Source organism: Nerophis ophidion, linkage group LG05, assembly GCF_033978795.1.
Source record: "Nerophis ophidion isolate RoL-2023_Sa linkage group LG05, RoL_Noph_v1.0, whole genome shotgun sequence".
Classification (NCBI taxonomy): domain Eukaryota; kingdom Metazoa; phylum Chordata; class Actinopteri; order Syngnathiformes; family Syngnathidae; genus Nerophis; species Nerophis ophidion.
The window spans coordinates 58471965-58493253 of record NC_084615.1 but is presented as its reverse complement, the minus strand read 5'-3'; the positions used below and the strand labels follow the sequence as shown (position 1 = coordinate 58493253).

General features: G+C 42.8%; 2 protein-coding genes across 4 annotated transcripts in view; one reads left to right on the top strand and one right to left on the bottom strand.

Moving 5' to 3' along the window:
- Positions 1-6406, top strand: part of zgc:66433 (uncharacterized protein LOC321250 homolog) — a 126543-nt gene extending 120137 nt beyond the window's left edge. For all 3 annotated transcript variants that reach the window (XM_061901633.1, XM_061901634.1, XM_061901635.1), the window contains one exon: positions 2343-6406. In XM_061901633.1, coding sequence (XP_061757617.1) covers positions 2343-2806 — 464 coding nt within the window. In that variant the 3' untranslated portion in view covers positions 2807-6406. The remainder of the gene's footprint in view (positions 1-2342) is intronic.
- Positions 5730-21289, bottom strand: part of enpp6 (ectonucleotide pyrophosphatase/phosphodiesterase 6) — a 35644-nt gene continuing 20084 nt past the window's right edge. The window contains exons 6-8 of the mRNA XM_061901636.1: positions 15897-16034; positions 15531-15657; positions 5730-10823 (exon numbers count right to left, since the gene is read on the bottom strand). Of these exons, the coding sequence (XP_061757620.1) occupies positions 10612-10823; positions 15531-15657; positions 15897-16034 (477 nt within the window). The 3' untranslated portion in view covers positions 5730-10611. The remainder of the gene's footprint in view (positions 10824-15530; positions 15658-15896; positions 16035-21289) is intronic.

The following is a 21289-nucleotide window of genomic DNA, read 5'->3' as shown; positions in this document are numbered from 1 at the left end:
GGGGGGTGGTGATTGGCTCATGTGTTACCTAGGAGGTGTTTCCGTCTGTGGCGGCATGTTGAAATGATTTCACTGCGCTTGTTGAGGGATGATGGATCTGGATGATATATAATAAACAGTTTCTCTTTTAAGCATAGGTTGCATTTTTTATTACCACTGTTGTAAGGTGTGCTGGATGCAAGAATTTGCCATGTTATTGAATATTCAACATTATTGTCTTTGAGGTTCCAAATGTGTTTGCTGAGTTCTGTAGAATTCCGCAAAGTCTGGTTTCTAAAGGAGGCGTTGTGATTATTCCATCTTGTTTTGAACGCTCCTTCGGTTAATCCTACGTACGTGTCGGATGTGTTAATGTCCTTGCGTGTCACCTTTGCTTGGTAAATGACTGATGTCTGTAAGCACCTTCCGTTGAGAGGGCAATCAGGTTTCTTGCGACAGTTACATTCATTATTGGTTTCAGAGTCGTTTAGTCTGGGGGTAGGCAGTCCTTTTGCAATTGCTTTGTTGTGGTTTGAAATGATTTGTTGCATGTTGTTCATGCAGCTGTAGCTCAATTTAATGTTGTTCTTGTTGAATATTTTTCTTAGGGTGTTGCCTTTGGGGAAGTGTTTGTCGATCAGAGTGAGGAACTTGCGGCCGATGTTGGTTGAGACGTCTTTGCTGAATGGCGGATTGTACCAGATGATGTTGTTTCGTTTTCTGCTCTTTTTTGGTTGGTTTCCTGGAGTGGGTTCATAGGTGAGGGTGAAGTTGTATCCGCTTTCATCAAGTGCTTTCTGGTACGGGGGGTTGCTTGGTCGAATTCAGCTTTGCTAGATGACAGCATCGATAGCCTTTTATTAATTCCGGTAGGTATTCTTTTCGTGGTGGTGGGTGGGTGGTTGCTGTCATGGTGCACGTATTGGAGTGTTGTGTTGGGTTTCGTGAATGGTTGGTAGCTGTTATTTCTCAGGTTGAAAGTGACGTCGAGGAAGTTGACGGTTTGCTTGTTGGCTTCAATCGTGATCCGTAGGCCGTTTTTTTTTAAGATTTGGCATATGCGCTATATATATATATATCAGCCCAGCCCCCGGCCAAATTATTTCAACCCAATGCGGCCCCCGGGTCAAAAAGTTTGGAAACCCCTGCACTACAGTATAATTTGTTTGTGCATGTGTATGTGTGTGTGTATATATATATATATATATATATATATATTAGGGCTGCGAATCTTTGGGTGTCCCGCGATTCGATTCAATATCGATTCTTGGGGTCGCAATTCGATTATATATCGATTTTTTTTGATTCCACGCGATTCTCGATTCAAAAACGATATTTTTCAGATTTAAAACGATTGTGTATTCATTCAATACATAGGATTTCAGCAGGATCTACCCCAGTCTGCTGACATACTAGCAGAGGAGTAGAATTTAAAAAAAAAAGCTTTTATAATTGTAAAGGACAGTGTTTTATCAGCTGGTAGGAAAAATGTAAATGTGTTTTAACCATTAAACGAACCAAAAATATGACTTATTTTATCTTTGTGAAAACATTGGGCACAGTGTGTTGTCAAGCTTATTAGATGCGATGCAAGTGTAAGCCACTGTGACACTATTGTTCTTTTTATTTATTTTTTATGAATGTCTAATAATAATGTCAATGAGGGATTTTTAATCACTGCTATGCTGAAATTATAACTAATATTGATACTGTTGTTGATAATATTCATTTTTGTTTCACTACTTTTGGTTTGTTCTGTGTCGTGTTTGTGTCTCCTCTCAATTGCTCTGTTTATTGCAGTTCTGAGTGTTGCTGGTAAAGGTTTGGTTTTGGAATTGAATTGCATTGTTATGGTATTGCTGTGTAGTGGTTTGTTATATTGATAAAAAAAAAAAGATGTTTTTAATAATGAGAATCGATTCTGAATCACGCAATATATTCGATTCGATTCGTATTCGAATCAAATTTTTCCCACACCGCTAATATATATATATATATATATATAAGTATATATACTGTATATGTATATATATATATATATGTATATATATATATACATATATATATATACATATATATATAAGTATATATACTGTATATGTATATATATATATGTATATACAGTATACCCTTATGTGGGCCTACCGAGGATGTCGTAGTGGTTTGTGCAGCCCTTTGAGACACTAGTGATTTAGGGCTATATAAATAAACATTGATTGATTGATTGATATATATATACATATATATATATATATATATATATGTAAATATGTATATTCTGTTCTGTTAAAACAAATGGTGGAGGCGTGCTCACTCATCTTTAGGAAATGCTAACATTGTTCCTCCTGTCTTCACTCCTGCAGTGAGTTTGTCAGAAAGCAGCAATCCTCCATGGCCTGCAGAGAAGGAGAGCAGGAAGTCTCTGTCGCCTCCTACTCCGGTGCCACCTCAGCCTCCTAAATCCCAAGCACAGTCCTGCCCTGCCCTCGCTAAACCACCGGCTCCTCTGGTCACTGCCAAACCTGCATCCTCCCAACCATCCCTGTCCTCCCCCGCTCCGGCTCCTCTGAAATCTCCCACAAGCGTCAATCCTCCTGTCCTCTCCAAAACCTCCCCCCCGTCCAAGCCCGCGCTCACATCACCTCCTTTTTCATCGAGAGTCAACCCTCCCCTGCCGGCGCCGAGAGCTCCTGCGCCTCCCGCTCCAGCTTCTGTAGCCCAGCGTGGTCTTTCACCTTCCTCCTTGCCCCAAGATGAGCCACCTTGGATGGCTCTGGCCAAGAAGAAGGCCAAAGCTTGGAGCGAGATGCCTCAAATCGTTCAGTGACACACCCAGGTGTGCTCCTCTGCTTCAATGTTGCGCTTTGAAGGCCACTTGACTCTCCACTAACAGGCTGGATGGACCACACTACATTTGCACATTAGGCAAAGCTCTTCTTGCTTCCTTGTTTGCTTGTAAGCATCCGGCCATCTTCTGTAAAATGACTCCAATCACGCTAAGCATTAATATGTTGTCATTTGAACCTTCCGCCATACTTGGAGGTCATAAGGTGCCTAATTAAGGGAAAGGATGGAGGCACCTGACTCATTATGGTGAGAAAAAGTACAGAGGAGTTCCAGGACCACACTGAAGGGAATACAAAGTACAATTATGAGGGGAAAGCAATGTAACGGTATGAGAAAATGTAAAGTGATTCTTCGTGAATGACAAAACGCCCTCAAAAATCTGAAGGGAAAAGTCAGCGTTTTCTCATGCATATTTGTTAAAAATTCTTTATCCATCCAACCAGCTTCTTCCGCTTATCCGAGGTCGGGTCGCGGGGGCAGCAGCCTAAGCAGGGAAGTCCAGACTTCCCTCTCCCCAGCCACTTTATCCAGCTCCTCCCGGGGGGTCGCGAGGCGTTCCCAGGCCAGCCAGGAGAGATAGTCTTCCCAACATGTCCCTGGGGAGGCGTTCGGGTGGCATCCTGACCAGATGCCCGAACCACCTCATCTGGCTCCTCTCCATTTGGAAGAGCAGTGGCTTTACTTTGAGCTTCTCCCAAATGGCTGAGCTTTTCACCCTATCTCTAAGGGAGAGCCCCGTCACCCGGCGGTGGAAACTCATTTTGGCGACTTTTACCCGGGATCTTGTCCTTTTGGTCATGACCCAATGGCATGACCATAGGTGAGGATGGGAACGTAGATCGTAAATTGAGAGCTTTCCCTTCCGGCTCAGCTCCTTCTTCACCACAACGGATCGATACAGCGTCCGCACTAATGAGGACGCCGCACCGATCCGCCTGTCGATCTCACGATCCATTCTTCCCTCATTCGTGAACATGACTCCGAGGTAATTGAACTCCTCCACTTGGGGCAAGATCTCCCTACAAACCTGGAGATGGCGCTCCACCCTAAAAATACTTTATTTCTGTAAAAACTGTTCTCATCTTAACATCCTGTATTTTATGCTCATAATATTACAACTTGATTCCACATTGGGAAGAAATTCATGTGGCCCCATTCCTGGGAAGGGGGGAGGGTAAATATTTTATGCATTGCAGTTTCCTGAAAATGATGGAAAGCGCCACTCAACATAACAACTGACGCCGTGGTCAACGGAGGAATTGCCACAAAACACACTTTAAAACATTCCACACTACAATTCAGTCCATCCATCCATTTTCTACCGCTTCTCTCTTCGGGTGTTGCAGGGGGTGCTGGAGCCTATCTCAGCTACGTTCGGGTGGAAGGCGGGGTACACCCTGCACAAGTCGCCACCTCATCACAGGGCCAACACAAATAGACAGACAACATTCACAATCACATTCACACACTAGGGCCAATTTAGTGTTGCCAATATTAAATATTAGTAATATTTAATACAGCACCTTTATTATTCATTATATGATAACACAAGCTATTCACAAAAAAGTTAAGGATATTTGACTTTCTAGTGAAATTTCAAGATGTATCTAAACCAGGGGTGTCAAACGTACGGCGTGAGGGCCAAATTATACCCGCAAACAGCTTTTATCCGGCCAGCGGGATGAGTTTGCTAAGTATAAAAATGTAACTCAAATATTTGAATGAAAGAAACAGCTGTTCTAAATGTGTCCACTGGGTGTCGCAATTGCAATTTTTTGTATCTTAGTAGATGATGCAACATGTGTACAAAGTAAACCATATGATGACACTGCACCAGTCGAGGAAAATGATCAAACTACAAAAATAGCATGCTGTAATTTGATTTTGACATAATTTTGGTACCTTGATAGATTAAAAAATTAACACCAATGACTTGACTGATGAACATTATCACATAACAAAATAATAAGAAAATATAAATAACGACAAATAAATTACTAACCGCAACATCTAAATGTAAAGAAAATCTAACATTATGATTTTTACATTTGTGCTTGGTCTTTTTGTAAACAAAGAAAACAATCTGAAGTTGTCTTTATTTTTTAGTTATCGTGGCGTGATATTACCAGTCTGGACCACTTGGGAGTAGATTTTCTCCATGTGGCCCCCCATCTAAAATGAGTTTGACACCCGCGAGCTAAACCATACAATAACCTTTACACGTGAACCTAAAACTTCTAAATGGAAATGTCCAAAGTTTCCATACTTTTGAACACCAAAACTAAAACAGGTGTGATCCATGCATCAACCAAAATACATTTTCACAGAAAAAAAACTCTTCCAGTCTGTAACTCTAAGCTCAGTGGCCACTTTCCTCTGGCATCATCCTTTGCTGATTGCTTGTTGAGGTGTGCTCTTGGACTCATGTTGTCAAAAAGTGAACAACATGATGAAGAGGACTGAAAATACCAAATGTATTGATACAATCATGGATCACACACTTGTTGGCTCCTTAGTAAATGGATTGTACTTGTAAAGCGCTTTTCTACCTTTTTAAGGAACTCAAAGCGCTTTGACACTATTTCCACATTCACACATTGATGGAGGGAGCTGCCATGCAAGGCGCTAACCAGGACCCATCAGGAGCAAGGGTGAAGTGTCTTGCTCAAGGACACAACGGACGTGACTAGGATGGTAGGTGGGGATTGAACCAGTAACCCTCAGATTGCTGGCACGGCCACTCTCCCCACGTCGTCCCCAAGAACTAGTTGTGTGAAAAGTATTGAGGCATTGAACGCTTGGAAAATTCAAATATTTAGACAAGGTCAAATGAAGTTCACCTGCACATTTTAGTTTTTATCCTGCATTTTTTTTTTGTTAGTGCAAACATTTTTTACGCGCAATATGTTGGCATCTTGTCATTCCATGAATTTATTCTCATAGTTGTATTTTTGTTTCCTTTCCATGGTGGCCGTGATGCTCCTCGCTCAGATAGAGACGGGGACACTGCGATGTGTTTCGTACTCAGAAAAGAGGCAATGTAGCAGTTTGTGCAAGTGCTTCCTTCAGGAGCTCATACTTTTAAGGAATATAAACCACTTTGAAATCGTAAGCGCATCCAACATCGACTAAACGAAATGTGTTCATCTGTGCTTAAGGCAAATATTTCTTTCATCACACAAGCTACTAAAACCAAACTTTTCTGGCGGTCAATGGATTTTTAAGTCTTTCTTTTGGGTGTTTTAAAGCAAGTGATGTGTCAGCATCTTTTAACTTGATCTTAAAACTTTTAACAATTATCCTTTTTTTCAGAATTTTTCATTTGCATTGCCATTTGATTATTGTTTATTTTCTCATCACTACCAAAAACGATGTCACTGGTAGTGAAGAAGCAGCCGATATGAGGAGATCCATGTGCTGCAGCAAGGAAAGCAAGAAAGGCTTCATTTCTGGTAGCGGATTCATCTAATATCTCACACACTTATGTTGTATGTGTTTGTTCTATTTTGTATTGCCTTGGAAAATTTGTGGTGTACATACGAGGTGCAGTGAATAACAAATTAAATCTTTTTTTTCTGTGTTTTGGTGTCACTTTTGTGTGAAAGTTTCATGAAAGGGGCTTGAAAATAGAAACGTTAATTTGGGTGAACTATCCATCCATCCATCCATCCATTTTCTACCGCTTGTCCCTTTTGGGTTCGCGGGGGGTGCTGAAGCCTATCTCAGCTGCATTCGGGTGAAAGGCGGGTTACACCCTGGACAAGTCGCTAACTCATCGCAGGGCCAACACAGAGAGACAGACAACATTCACACACTAGGGCCAATTTTAGTGTTGCCAATCAACCTATCCCCAGGTGCATGTCTTTGGAAGTGGGAGGAAGCCGGAGTACCCGAAGGGAACCCACGCAGTCACGGGGAGAACATGCAAACTCCACACAGAAAGATCGGGATTGAACTCAAGACTACTCAGGACCTTCGTATTGTGAGGCACATGCACTAACCCCTCTTCCACCGTACTACTAAAACTTGGAAAATCCCATTTTATACTCCCACAATGTGTACTGCATAGGCCTGGTAGGCGAGTCTCTGCACACCAAAACCAATTTCTGTTTCACTGACAGAAGACCCGAGTTCAGTCTTGGTTGCAATATATTTGTGTTTGTAGTTTGCATGTTCTCCTGAAATAACTTCACACTTTTCAAAAAAATGTGTCTATAAATTTGTTACAAGTACACCTCTGCATAATATTGTATCCTTATCAAAAATTAAATAAAACAAACAAAAAAAGAAATATTGTTAAACTTTCAAAAAAACAACATTATTTGTGTTTGTTTTTCAGTCTGTAACTGACAAGATTTGAAGTGCATCAGTTTGCCTGAAATTCAGGGAAAAATACATCCTTATTTAAAATATAAACCTTTTTTTGTAAAATTTTCAACAAATGATAAAACATTTAAATTGGTCACCAACACTAACTTGTTATATAAAACATTTTAATCTACAAAACTATACATGCACCCATTTTCTACCGCTTGTCACTTGTGTTTTTGTTTCTTTTTTTCTTATTTTTTGTCCTGTCCAGCTTCTCAGGCAAATCATATAGTTGATGTCGATGCCCATATCGGCTATTCAGATTTACTTTACAAAAGAGAAGTGTGAGATACTTCTCTTGTTGCCTTATTTGAGTTTGACTTGATTAAATGTATTTATATTATCATTTGGTGCAGCCGGGCCGGAGCAGGAGGGGATAGAAAGAGAAAAAAAGGAAGACAGAGGGAGAAATTGTGGGGACAAGAGGGGGATTAGACAGAGAGACAAAAACAACAACATCAAATACAACAAAAACAACAATAGAACAACACCAGCACATACGATATGTACAAATATGATCGTAAAAGTGATAGCAAAGAAACAGTTAGTGAAATAGATAATAATTGGGGTCGCTTGAGCCTATCTCAGCTGCATTCGGTTGGAAGGTGGGGTACGACCTGGACAAGTCGCCACCTCATCACAGGGCCAACACAGATAGACAGACAACATTCACACTCACATTCACACACTAGGGCAGTGGTTCTTAACCTTATTGGATGTACCGAACCCCAACAATTTCATATGTGCATTCACCGAAGCCTTTAGTGAATAAATAAATAAATTAAAAATTGTAATTAAAGACAGTTATGTTTTTTTTACTGGTGCACAAAATGAACTGTGCATGAACATCCATCCCCTTGTTCAAAGAGCAAAACCAACGCATAAACTCACAACAAATTACACATCTGCAAATCAGATGGAAAATTAGAGAGAACATTGTTTAAGGATATCCATAATACGCCGATAGAGAGAATTTATTATTTACATTTCGAGTTGGGCGTGTCTCGACCTCCGCTGCGCAGGCTCCGCCAAACCCCTAGGCCAGGGGTGTCAAACTCAAATACAGAGTGTGCCAAAATTTAAAACTGAGCCAAGGTTTAAAAAATTAACCTTTTAATAGGGACCCAAACAAGTTTTGCAATGAATATTGAACAACCAAGGCTTAAATAGGGCAGCATGGTGGAACAGGGGTTGGTGCATCTGCCTCACAATACGAAGGTCCTGAGTAATCCTCGGGATCTTTCTGTGTGGAGTTTGCATGTTCTCCACGGGACTGCGTGGGTCCCCTCCGGGTATTTGGGCTTCCTCCCATGGAACAGGCAGAGCTTATATAACGTAATAGTGCAAAATCAACTTTCAAAAAACATCAGTGGTATATTAAATAAAATTTATTTTAAAAAATGAACGCTTCTTTTCTATTTGCAGCCTTCTCAGGTAAATATCAACATTAACTTTTTCCACAGGCTAATAAATTCAAAAATAAAATAAAAATGAGGTGGGCGGGGTTTGGTAGTAGCGGGGGTGTATATTGTAGCGTTCCGGAAGAGTTAGTGCTGCAAGGGGTTCTGGGTATTTGTTCTGTTGTGTTTATGTTGTGTTATGGTGCAGGTGTTCTCCCGAAATGTGTTTTGTCATTCTTGTTTGGTGTGGGTTCACAGTGTGGCGCATATTTGTAACAATGGTAAAGTTTTTTATACGGCCACCCTCAGTGTGAGCTGTATGGCTGTTGACCAAGTATGTGTGTGTGAAAGCCGCATATATTATGTGACTTGGCCAGCATGCTGTTTACATGGAGGAAAAGAGGACGTGACGGCATGTTGTAGAGGACGCTAATGGCAGTGCCTTTAAGGCACGCTCCCGATATTGTTGTCCGGGTGGAAATCGGGAGAATGGTTAGCCAGGGAGATTTTCGGGAAGGGCACTAAACTTCGGGAGTCTCCTGGGAAAATTGTAAGTATGAGTATTAGCGGTGAATGTGGTGTTACCGGCGGGCCAGCTCTAAGGTTAATTTGATATTGCCTCAAGGGCCAAATGAAATTAAACGGCGGGCCGAGTTTGGCCCGCGGGCCAGAGTTTGACACCCATGCCCTAGGGTTTGATCGAACCCAGGTTAAGAACCACTGCACTATGGCCAATTTTGTGTTGCCAATCAACCTATCCCCTGGTGCATGTCTTTGGAGGGTGAGAGGAAGCCGGAGTACCCGGAAGGAACCCACGCATTCACGGGGAGAACATGCAAACTCCACACAGAAAGATCCCGAGCCCGTGATTGAACCCAGGACTATCTATTTTAACTTAAATGAGAAAGTTCAGGATTAATGGCTACAAAGAAAATATTTTGTAGTACTCAGCTTTTCGAAGCAGGGATTGACCCGTTATTGATTGATTGATTGATACTTTTATTAGTAGTTTGCACAGTACAGTACATATTCCGTACAATTGACCACTAAATGGTAACACCCGAATAAGTTTTTCAACTTGTTTAAGTCGGGGTCCACGTTAATCAATTCATGGTATATACTGATAAAGCATGTTACTCGGGCATAAATCACCCCCTTCCCCAACCTATATGAGCTACTATTTACCATACAAATAAAAGACAAATGCTTATGTAATTTATTCATACCAGTGTATCTTCGAAATCCAAAAAAGCTCTGAATTCAAGGGTATGAGAATACTGCTGGATAATTATATTTTAGTCAAAATGTCCTCGAAATCATCAGCTCATCTAAAAAAAAAAGAGCCCTCTTTTCTGATATCATATATAAAATTGTGTACTCCAAACACGACGAGTTGAGTTTATACCAAAAAGTTCTATTTTAGTTTAATCTGACCACATGGCATTCTCTCAATCCTCTGCTGTATCATCCATGTATCCATTTTGGTATAAACTCAACTCGTCGTGTTTGGAGGAAGAAGAATACTGAGTTGCATCCCAAGAACACCCTACCTACTGTGAAGCATTGGGGTGGAAACATCATGCTTTGGGGCTGTTTTTCTGCTAAGGGGACAGGATGATTGATCCGTGTTAAGGAAAGAATGAATGGGGCCATGTATCGTGAGATTTTGAGCCAAAACCTCCTTCCATCAGTGAGAGCTTTAAATGGTTGACCAAATACTTATTTTCCACAATAATTTACAAATAAACTCTTTATAATTCCTACAATGTGAATTCCTGGATTTTTTTTCACATTCTGTCTCTCACAGTTGAAGTGTACCTATGATGAAAATTACAGACCTCTGTCATCATTTTAAGTGGGAGAACTTGCACAATCGGTGGCTGACTAAATACTTTTTTGCCCCACTGTATATAAAATCCCAGTGTAAATTAAAGTGTAATGAAATTAGAGCACGGCTCAAGATTCATGATTTGGTGTTCCTGATGACTTCTCACTATAGACATTAAGACACCTTTCATTGCCACAGTGCCAGCAGGGTTCCAAACAAAGCCATCCAGCAGGTCAGCTGGGTTAGGGGAACGTGTGGACCACCGCAGCCATTCAGGAGGTCCCTCACCCGAGACCAGGACCCGTTATTTGGTAGAGGTTCCACTCCCAATATGCGGCAAAGCACGTTATAGACATCCACTGTCCGGATAGGTGCAGCCCCAACATTCTGTTTGAAGTCTGCATAAGAGAGAAGATCATCTGAGTCATGACTAAAATATTGGTGCCAGTGCAGCAGAATCTCTGAAGTCAAAAAAGGAATAGCTTGATGATGACCATGAATCGGGAATAGAAGTAACGGTGCACACACGTCTGTCCTGGCTGTTCAGTACAATGATGCGAAAGCATTAAAGGCCTACTGAAACCCACTACTACCGACCACGCAGTCTGACAGTTTATATATCCATCCAACCATCCATCCATCATCTTCCGCTTATCCGAGGTCGGGTCGCGGGGGCAGCAGCCTAAGCAGGGAAGCCCAGACTTCCCTCTCTCCAGCCACTTCTTCTAGCTCTTCCCGGGGGATCCCGAGGCGTTCCCAGGCCAGCCGGGAGACATAGTCTTCCCAACGTGTCCTGGGTCTTCCCCGTGGCCTCCTACCAGCTGGACGTGCCCTAAACACCTCCCTAGGGAGGCGTTCGGGTCGCATCCTGACCAGATGCCCAAACCACCTCATCTGGCTCCTCTCGATGTGGAGGAGCAGCGGCTTTACTTTGAGCTCCTCCCGGATGGCAGAGCTTCTCACCCTATCTCTAAGGGAGAGCCCCGCCACACGGCGGAGGAAACTCATTTCGGCCGCTTGTACCCGTGATCTTATCCTTTCGGTCATGACCCAGAGCTCATGACCATAGGTGAGGATGGGAACGTAGATCGACCGGTAAATTGAGAGCTTTGCCTTCCGGCTCAGCTCCTTCTCCACCACAACGGATCGATACAACGTCCGCATTACTGAAGACGCCGCATCGATCCGCCTGTCGATCTCACGATCCACTCTTCCCCCACTCGTGAACAAGACTCCTAGGTACTTGAACTCCTCCACTTGGGGCAGGGTCTCCTCCCCAGCCCGGAGATGGCACTCCACCCTTTTCCGGGCGAGAACCATGGAATTGGACTTGGAGGTGCTGATTCTCATTCCGGTCGCTTCACACTCGGCTGCGAACCAATCCAGTGAGAGCTGAAAATCCCGGCCAGATGAAGCCATCAGGACTACATCATCTGCAAAAGCAGAGACCTAATCCCGTGGCCACCAAACCGGATCCCCTCAACGCCTTGGCTGCGCCTAGAAATTCTGTCCATAAAAGTTATGAACAGAATCGGTGACAAAGGACAGCCTTGGCAGAGTCCAACCCTCACCTGAAACGTGTCCGGCTTACTGCCAGCAATGCAGACCAAGCTCTGACACTGATCATACAGGGAGCGGACTGCCACAATAAGACAGTCTGATACCCCATACTCTCTCAGCACTCCCCACAGGACTTCCCGAGGGACACGGTCGAATGCCTTCTCCAAGTCCACAAAGTACATGTAGACTGGTTGGGCAAACTCCCATGCACCCTCAAGAACCCTGCCGAGAGTATAGAGCTGGTCCACAGTTCCACGACCAGGACGAAAACCGCACTGTTCCTCCTGAATCCGAGGTTCGACTATCCGGCGAAGCCTCCTCTCCAGTACACCTGAATAAACCTTACCGGGAAGGCTGAGGAGTGTGATCCCACGATAGTTGGAACACACCCTACGGTCCCCCTTCTTAAAGAGAGGAACCACCACCCCGGTCTGCCAATCCAGAGGTACTGCCCCCGATGTCCACGTGATGCTGCAGAGTCTTGTCAACCAAGACAGCCCCACAGCATCCAGAGCCTTAAGGAACTCCGGGCGGATCTCATCCACCCCCGGGGCCTTGCAGCCGAGGAGCTTTTTAACTACCTCAGCGACCTCAGCCCCAGAAATTGGAGAGTCCACCACAGATTCCCCAGGCACCGCTTCCTCAAAGGAAGACGTGTTGGTGGGATTGAGGAGGTCTTCGAAGTATTCCCTCCACCGATCCACAACATCCGCAGTCGAAATCAGCAGAACACCATCCGCACCATACACGGTGTTGATAGTGCACTTCTTCCCCTTCCTGAGGCGGCGTATGGTGGTCCAGAATCGCTTCGAAGCCGTCCGGAAGTCGTTTTCCATGGCTTCCCCGAACTCTTCCCATGTCCGAGTTTTTGCCTCCGCGACCGCTAAAGCTGCACACCGCTTGGCCCGTCGGTACCTGTCCACTGCCTCCGGAGTCCTATGAGCCAAAAGAACCCGATAGGACTCCTTCTTCAGCTTGACGGCATCCCTCACTGCTGGTGTCCACCAACGGGTTCTGGGATTACCGCCACGACAGGCACCAATAACCTTGCGGCCACAGCTCCAATCAGCCGCCTCGACAATAGAGGTTCGGAACATGGTCCACTCGGACTCAATGTCCCGCACCTCCCTCGTGACATGTTCAAAGTTCTCCCGGAGGTGTGAATTGAAACTCTCTCTGACAGGAGACTCTGCCAGACGTTCCCAGCAGACCCTCACAATGCGTTTGGGCCTGCCAGGTCTGTCCGGCATCCTCCCCCACCATCGCAGCCAACTCACCACCAGGTGGTGATCGGTAGAAAGCTCCGCCCCTCTCTTCACCCGAGTGTCCAGAACATGAGGCCGCAAATCCGATGACACAACTACAAAGTCGATCATGGAACTGCGGCCTATGGTGTCCTGGTGCCAAGTGCACATATGGACACCCTTATGTTTGAACATGGTGATTGTTATGGACAATCCGTGACGAGCACAAAAGTCCAATAACAAAACACCACTCGGGTTTAGATCCGGGCAGCCATTCTTCCCAATCACGCCTCTCCAGGTTTCACTGTCGTTGCCAACATGAACGTTGAAGTCCCCCAGTAGGACAAGGGAATCACCCGGTGGAACACTTTCCAATACTCCCTCGAGTGTGCCCGAAAAGGGTGGGTATTCTGAACGGCTGTTTGGTGCGTGAGCACAAACAACAGTCAGGACCCGTCCCCCCACCCAAAGGCGAAGGGAAGCTACCCTCTCGTCCACTGGGTATAACTCAAACGTGCAGGCTTTGAGCCGGGGGGCAACGAGAATTGCCACCCCAGCCCGTCACCTCTCACTGCCGGCAACGCCAGAGTGGAAGAGGGTCCAGTCCCTCTCGAGAGAACTGGTTCCAGAGCCCTTGCTGTGCGTTGAGGTGAGTCCGACTATATCCAGCCGGAACTTCTCTACCTCGCGGACTAGCTCAGGCTCCTTCCCCCCCAGTGAGGTGACGTTCCACGTCCCAAGAGCTAGCTTCTGTAGCCGAGGATCGGACCGCCAAGTGCCCTGCCTTCGGCTGCCGCCCAGCTCACAATGCACCCGACCTCTATGGCCCCTTCTATGAGTGGTGAGCCCATTGGAGGGATGACCCACGTTGCCTCTTCGGGCTGTGCCCGGCCGGAACCCATGGGGACAGGCCCGGCCACCAGGCGCTCGCCATCGTGCCCCAACTCAGGGCCTGGCTCCAGAGCGGGGCCCCGGTGGCCCGCGTCCGGGCGAGGGAAATCTGAGTTCATTTTGTTGTAATTCCATAGAAGTCTTTGAGCTGCTCTTTGTCTGATCACTCACCTAGGACCTGTTTGTCTTGGGAGACCCTGCCAGGGGGCATGAAAGCCCCCAGACAACATAGCTCCTAGGATCATTGGGACACGCAAACTCCTCTACCACGGTAAGGTAGCAGCTCAGAGAGGAGTTTATATATCAATGATGAAATATTAACATTGCAACACATGCCAATACGGCCGGTTTAGTTGACTAAATTGCAATTTTAAATTTCCCGCTGAATTTTCTTGTTGAAAACGTCACGGACTGTCAGGAAATATTAGCTCCGCACCAGTTACGGCTAAAAGTCGTCTCTTTTCATCGCATAATCAAACAGTAATATGGACATCTGTGTTGCTGAATCTTTTGCAATTTGTTCAATTAATAATGGAGACTATAAAGAACAATGCTGTTAGTGGAAAGTGGTGTATTGCAGCTGTCTTTAGCACCGAGACACAGCTGGTGTTTCTTTGTTTTTAACACAGAGCGGTCAAGCGAACACGTTTCTCTACGTCAACCAGCATGTTTTTGAATCGGAAAATTGTGATATATATCTTACCGGAGACATCATTGAATCATTCGTCCTCCTGCAGCAGCTGTTTAAAAGGCAGCTGTGAGCTTGACTTCTCGGCTTCTCTTTGAGACACTGTGTGTTCACCGCAGCCATCCGACCTCGAGGTATGTCTTTACAATCTCACTAAAACACTATTAAAACAATAAGCAGATAAGGGATCTTCCAGAATTATCCTAGTAAATGTGTCTAATTACATCTGAAACGCTCACACTACCGCCGCCCGGAGCCGTCGCTTTTTATTTTATTTTATTATTATTTTTCAAGTCCTTCGCTATCAATATCATCATCCACAAATCTTTCATCCTCGCTCAAATTAATGGGGAAATTGTAGTTTTCTCGGTCCGAATAGCTCTAGCTACTTGAGGCTCCCATTAAAAACAATGTGAGGACGTGAGGAGCCCTCACTTTTGTGACGTCATCGTCTGCGACTTCCGGTAAAGGCGAGGCTTTTTTATCAGCACCAAAAGTTGAGAACTTTATCGTGGATGTTCTCTACTAAATCCTTGCAGCAAAAATATGGCAATATCGCGAAATGATCAAGTATGACACATAGAATGGACCTGCTATCCCCGTTTGAATAAGAAAATCTAATTTCAGTAGGCCTTTAAGTTCCAATCAATAGGAAAATACCATCTAAATGCAGACAAGTTAACAGGTAAAATAAGATGTATTATTATTATTATCATGATTACCAGGTCCTGCAGCCAAGAAAAAGCCGCCCATGTCGAGGAATTCATTGTCGTAACCATGCCAACCATTTTGCCAAGCCAGGGGCTGCACACTGCTGTCATTGTTCCAGTACGGGAGTTTGGCCTTATTCTGGAGAGAATGTTGACAGAAGATGCGTCCAAAAAAACATAAATCACATTCCAATGGTTACATTTGCAACAAACATTTCCACATCCTGGAATTATTACATCCAATTCTAATTCAAACTGGTTGAATAAAAAAATAAATTCTCCTTCACTTCTTGTAAGTTAGAGAAGGCAATGGGTGAGGAAGTCCAGAGGCGGACAAAGTAGAGGTTTGTAGCTAATTTGAGTAAAGTTAAGATTTACCTGGATGATAAACCAGCCTGGCTCAGCCACCAGGGTCATTGGGGCAACAAACTTCCCGCCTCTGTAATGGAAGCGTTCAGGGATGTCCTCTCTGGCATAAACATGCATGTTAGGGACCTTGGACAAAGCAGCATGTACCTGAAAACAACACACGTCAAGTACATAAATATAAATATACGTAGTGTATTTATACATCATCCCTTTATCAGACTTCATTTTATTGAATTGTCCAAATTGCCAGTGACGCATGTGTCAGTTGTTTTCTTTGTAACTGTTCATCAATAAATCAACAAACCCAAACGACAAGTAATTATGTTTGTGTGTAAATTCCATGAACTATAATATACATCGTTGAAAATTTTTTATTTCCCCTCGGGGTTTAATAAAGTATTTCTGATTCTGATTCTGATTAACAGCGTTAGGTACTCCACCTTTCACTATAACCTCAGTTGAGACCGACTATAGAAGAAATATTGGACCTCAGCATTTTCTCCACCAAGTACAAACCCCGTTTCCATATGAGTTGGGAAATTGTGTTAGATGTAAATATAAACGGAATACAATGATTTGCAAATTATTTTCAATCCATATTCAGTTGAATATGCTACAAAACGATTGTAGCTGAGATAGGCGCCAGCGCCCCCCGCGACCCCGAAAGGGAATAAGCGGTAGAAAATGGATGGATGGATGGACAACATATTTCATGTTCAAACTGATAAACATTTTATTTTTTTTTTGCAAATAATCATTAACTTTAGAATTTGATGCCAGCAACACGTGACAAAGAAGTTGGGAAAGGTGGGAATAAATACTGATAAAGTTGAGGAATACTCATCAAACACTTATATGGAACATCCCACATGTGTGCAGGCTAATTGGGAACAGGTGGGTGCCATGATTGGGTATAAAAGCAATTTCCATGTAATGCTAAGTAATTCAATCAATCAATCAATCAATCAATGTTTATTTATAGAGCCCTAAATCACTAGTGTCTCAAAGGGCTGCACAAACGACAACACAAACCACAACTACATCCTCGGTAGGCCCACATAAGGGCAAGGAAAACTCACACCCAGTGGGACGTCGGTGACAGTGACAGTGATGACTATGAGAAACCTTGGAGAGGACCGCATATGTGGGCAACCCACCCTCCACAGGGGACCGAAAGCAATGGACATTGAACAGGTCTAACATGATACTGTGAATGTTCAATCCATAGTGGATCCAACACAACCATAAGAGTCCAGTCCAAAGTGGATCCAACACAGTAACGAGAGTCCCGTCCATAGTGGAACCAGCAGGAAACCATCCCAAGCGGAGGCGGATCAGCAGCATAGAGATGTCCCCAGTCGATACACAGGCGAGTGGTCCATCCTGGGTCCCGACTCTGGACGAGCGGTCCATCCTGGGTCCCCACTCTGGACAGCCAGTACTTCATCCATGGCCACCGGATCCCCTACACAAGGGAGGGTGGGACATAGAAGAAAAAGAAAAGAAACGGCAGATCAACTGGTCTAAAAAGGGGGTCTATTTAAAGGCTAGAGTATACAAATGAGTTTTAAGATGAGACTTAAATGCTTCTACTGAGGTAGCGTCTCGAACTGTTACCGGGAGGGCATTCCAGAGTACTGGAGCCCGAACGGAAAACGCTCTATAGCCCGCAGATTTTTTTTGGGCTAGGGGAATCACTAATAAGCCGGAGTCTTTTGAACGCAGATTTCTTGCCGGGACATATGGTACAATACAATCGGCAAGATAGGATGGAGCTAGACCGTGTAGTATTTTATACGTAAGTAGTAAAACCTTAAAGTCACATCTTGAGTGCACAGGAAGCCAGTGCAGGTGAGCCAGTACAGGCGTAATGTGATCAAACTTTCTTGTTCTTGTCAAAAGTCTAGCAGCCGCATTTTGAACCAACTGTAATCTTTTTATGTTAGACATGGGGAAACCCGAAAATAATACGTTACACAAACAAGGATGGGGTGAGGGTCACCACTTTATAAGCAAATTGTCGAACAGTTTTAGAACAACATTTCTCAATGAGCTATTGCAAGGAATTTAGGGATTTTACCATTTACGGTCCGTAAAATCATCAAAAATTTCAGAGAATCTGGAGAAAACACTGCACGTAAGCGATGATATTACAGACTTTTGATCCCTCAGGCGGTACTGCATCAAAAACCGACATCAGTGTGTAAAGGATAAGACCACATGGGCTCAGGAACACTTCATAAAACCACTGTCAGTAACTACAGTTGGTCGCTACATCTGTAAGTGCAAAGTAAAACTCTACTATGCAAAGCCAAACCCATTTATCAACAATATCCTGAAACGCCGCCGGCTTGGCTGGGTCCGAGCTCATCTAAGATGGACTGATGCAAAGTGGAAAAGTGTTCTGTGGTCTGACGAGTCCACATTTCAAATTATATTTGGAAACAGAAGACGTAGTGTTCTCCAGAACAAAGAGGAAAATAACCATCCGGATTGTTATAGGCGCAAAGTTCAAAAGCCAGCATCTGTGACGGTATGGGGGTGTATTAGTGCCCAAGGCATGGGTAACTTACACATCTGTGAAGGCACCATTAATGCTGAAAGGTCCATACAGGTTTTGGAGCAACATATGTTGTCATCCAAGCAACTTTATCATGGACGCCCCTGCTTATTTCAGCAAGACAAGTGTTACAATAGCGTGGCTTAATAAAAAAAGAATGCGGGTACTTTCTTGGCCCGCCTGCAGTCCAGACCTGTCTCCCATCGAAAATGTGTGGCGTATTATGAAGCGTAAAATACGACAGCGGCGACCCCGGACTGTTGAACGACTGAAGCTCTACATAAAACAAGAATGGGAAAGAATTCCACTTTCAAAGCTTCAACAATTAGTTTCCTCAGTTCCCAAACGTTTATTGAGTGTTGTTAAAAGAAAAGGTGATGTGACACAGTGGTGAACATGTCCTTTCCCAACTACTTTGGCACGTGTTGCAGCCATGAAATTCTAATTATTATTTGCAAAAAAAAATAAAGTTTATGAGTTTGAACATCAAATATCTTGTTTTTGTAGTGCATTCAACTGAATATGGGTTGAGAAGGATTTGCAAATCATTGTATTCTGTTTATATTTACATCTAACACAATTTCCCAACTCATATGGAAACAGGGTTTGTAATAATCAGGCACATTGTGCTTTGGGATCAAATAATTATTTCCTCCAATTCTACAACCTTCATGCAATGGTATTTTTTTAGATATTTATTTTTACATTCTGTCTTTGCCTGTTTCATAAAAAAACATTTTATAGCAATTACGGACTGTACATTTTTGTACCAACAAGGGGTTCAGATTGACCTAATGTGTACGTATTAAATATTATGTTAAAGGAGACTGATCATAATTTGAATCTACATTCAGAACTCTTCCTTGTGATCTAGATAATATGTATTGAATATGCTTTCATGTAAATTTTGTGTAAAATTTAATCCACAGTCACTTTTATAACCTTTTTTTTCAGTCAGTCTGCATACGTTAGTTTCTGGAGATTGTTCGTTTAACTTTTAGTTCATTATTCTTCTTCGGTCAATGGTCAACAAAATAAAAAAACAGTTGTACATTCATAGATTGAAAATGAAAATGTTGCAGACCGAAAGGGTTTAGGCTGCAGTTGAACACTTATTGTGCCTAACCCTATAAACCAGTGGTGATCAAATGGGGGTACGCGTACCCCTGCGGGTACTTGAAGGTACGTCAAGGGGTACGTGAGATTTTTTTTTTAATATTCTATAAATAGCCACAATTCAAAAATCCTTTATAAATATACTTATTGAATAATAATTCAACAAAAAATGAATGTAAGTTCATAAACTGTGAAAAACAAATGCAACAATGCAATATTCAGTGTTGACAGCTAGATTTTTTGTGGACATGTTCCATAAATATTGATGTTAAAGATTTATTTTTTTGTGAAAAATTTTTTAGAATTAAGTTGATGAATCCAGATGGATCTCTATTACAATCCCCAAAGAGGGCACTTTAAGTTGATGACTACTTCTATGTGTAGAAATCTTTATAATTGAATAACTTGTTTATTTTTCAACAAGTTTTTAGTTATTTTTATATCTTTTTTTTCCAAATAGTTCAAGAAAGACCACTCACTACTAATTAGCAATATTTTGCACTGTTATACAATTTATAAAATCAAAAACTGATGACATAGTGCTGTATTTTACTTCTTTATCTCTTTTTTCAACCAAAAATGCTTTGCTCTGATTAGGGGGTACTTGAATTAAAAAAATGTTCACAGGGGGTACATCACTGAAAAAAAGGTTTATAACCATTGCTATAAACAATGTCAAGTACAAAATGAACTTCCGAAAATTATGAAATGTCCTTTGTACAACATATTATGAATACACATTACACGCAACATGAACATAGTTCAATTATATACACAGTAAAGGCATGTGACATATCCTTGTACACGTATTAAACCTTTGCACCAATTATATACTATATAAACAAAAAATTATACTTCCATTATTATTTATATCCAAGCTGTTCAACAGTTGAACCCCCTGACAGAAACACATCTACTTTTTAAGCTCGTTCTTATGTTTGGTTTCTGAAAGACAGCTGAACCTCTGAGGTCATAGGGATTCTCTCTGGGTTTGAACCTCACCTGTAGACACCCAGGCAGCATGTGGTTATGAGCTTTGTAAGCCACAATAGTAGTATTGAGGTCAACAAGATTGTGCAGTTTTAATGTTTTTAATTTAATGAACAGAGCATTGTTATGGTCATGATAATTCGCATAATTTACAATTCTAATCGCTTTCTTTTGAAGTAAGAACATAGACTTGATGTTTGATTTATAATTGTTACCCCAGATTTTAACACGATAATTAACAGTCAACACAGTCACAGGGAAAACCTGAAAACTCCACAAAGAAAGATCCCGAGCCCGGGATTGAACTCAGGATTACTCAGGACATTCGTATTGTGTGGCAGTGCACTAAACCCTTTACCACCGTGCTGCCCCCTGGAGCATGTATAAGGACCCAAAAACGGCATCTATTACATAAAAAATTACATTTTACCTGGCGTTTTGTTTCTCCCTCTTATGCAAAACCAACTTTGCTTAATTATTGGTACCTGCTGATGTGTTTTTGGGATCTGCATAAGTCCCAAATATTTGCGCGCGTCTGCAATTGTGGTTCGACGCCATAGTCAATAAACTCTTTGTTTTTCTCTATCCTCTTGTTGTGGGGCAATCATCCTCGCTGTTGCCATTTCTAATATAAAGTAACGTACAGTTCCAACTTTTATCTGTTAGTAAACTCGTTATGGAAGGACTAAAAACTACCGGTACAACAAGGAGGACGGAGCAAAGATGCTGTCAAAGT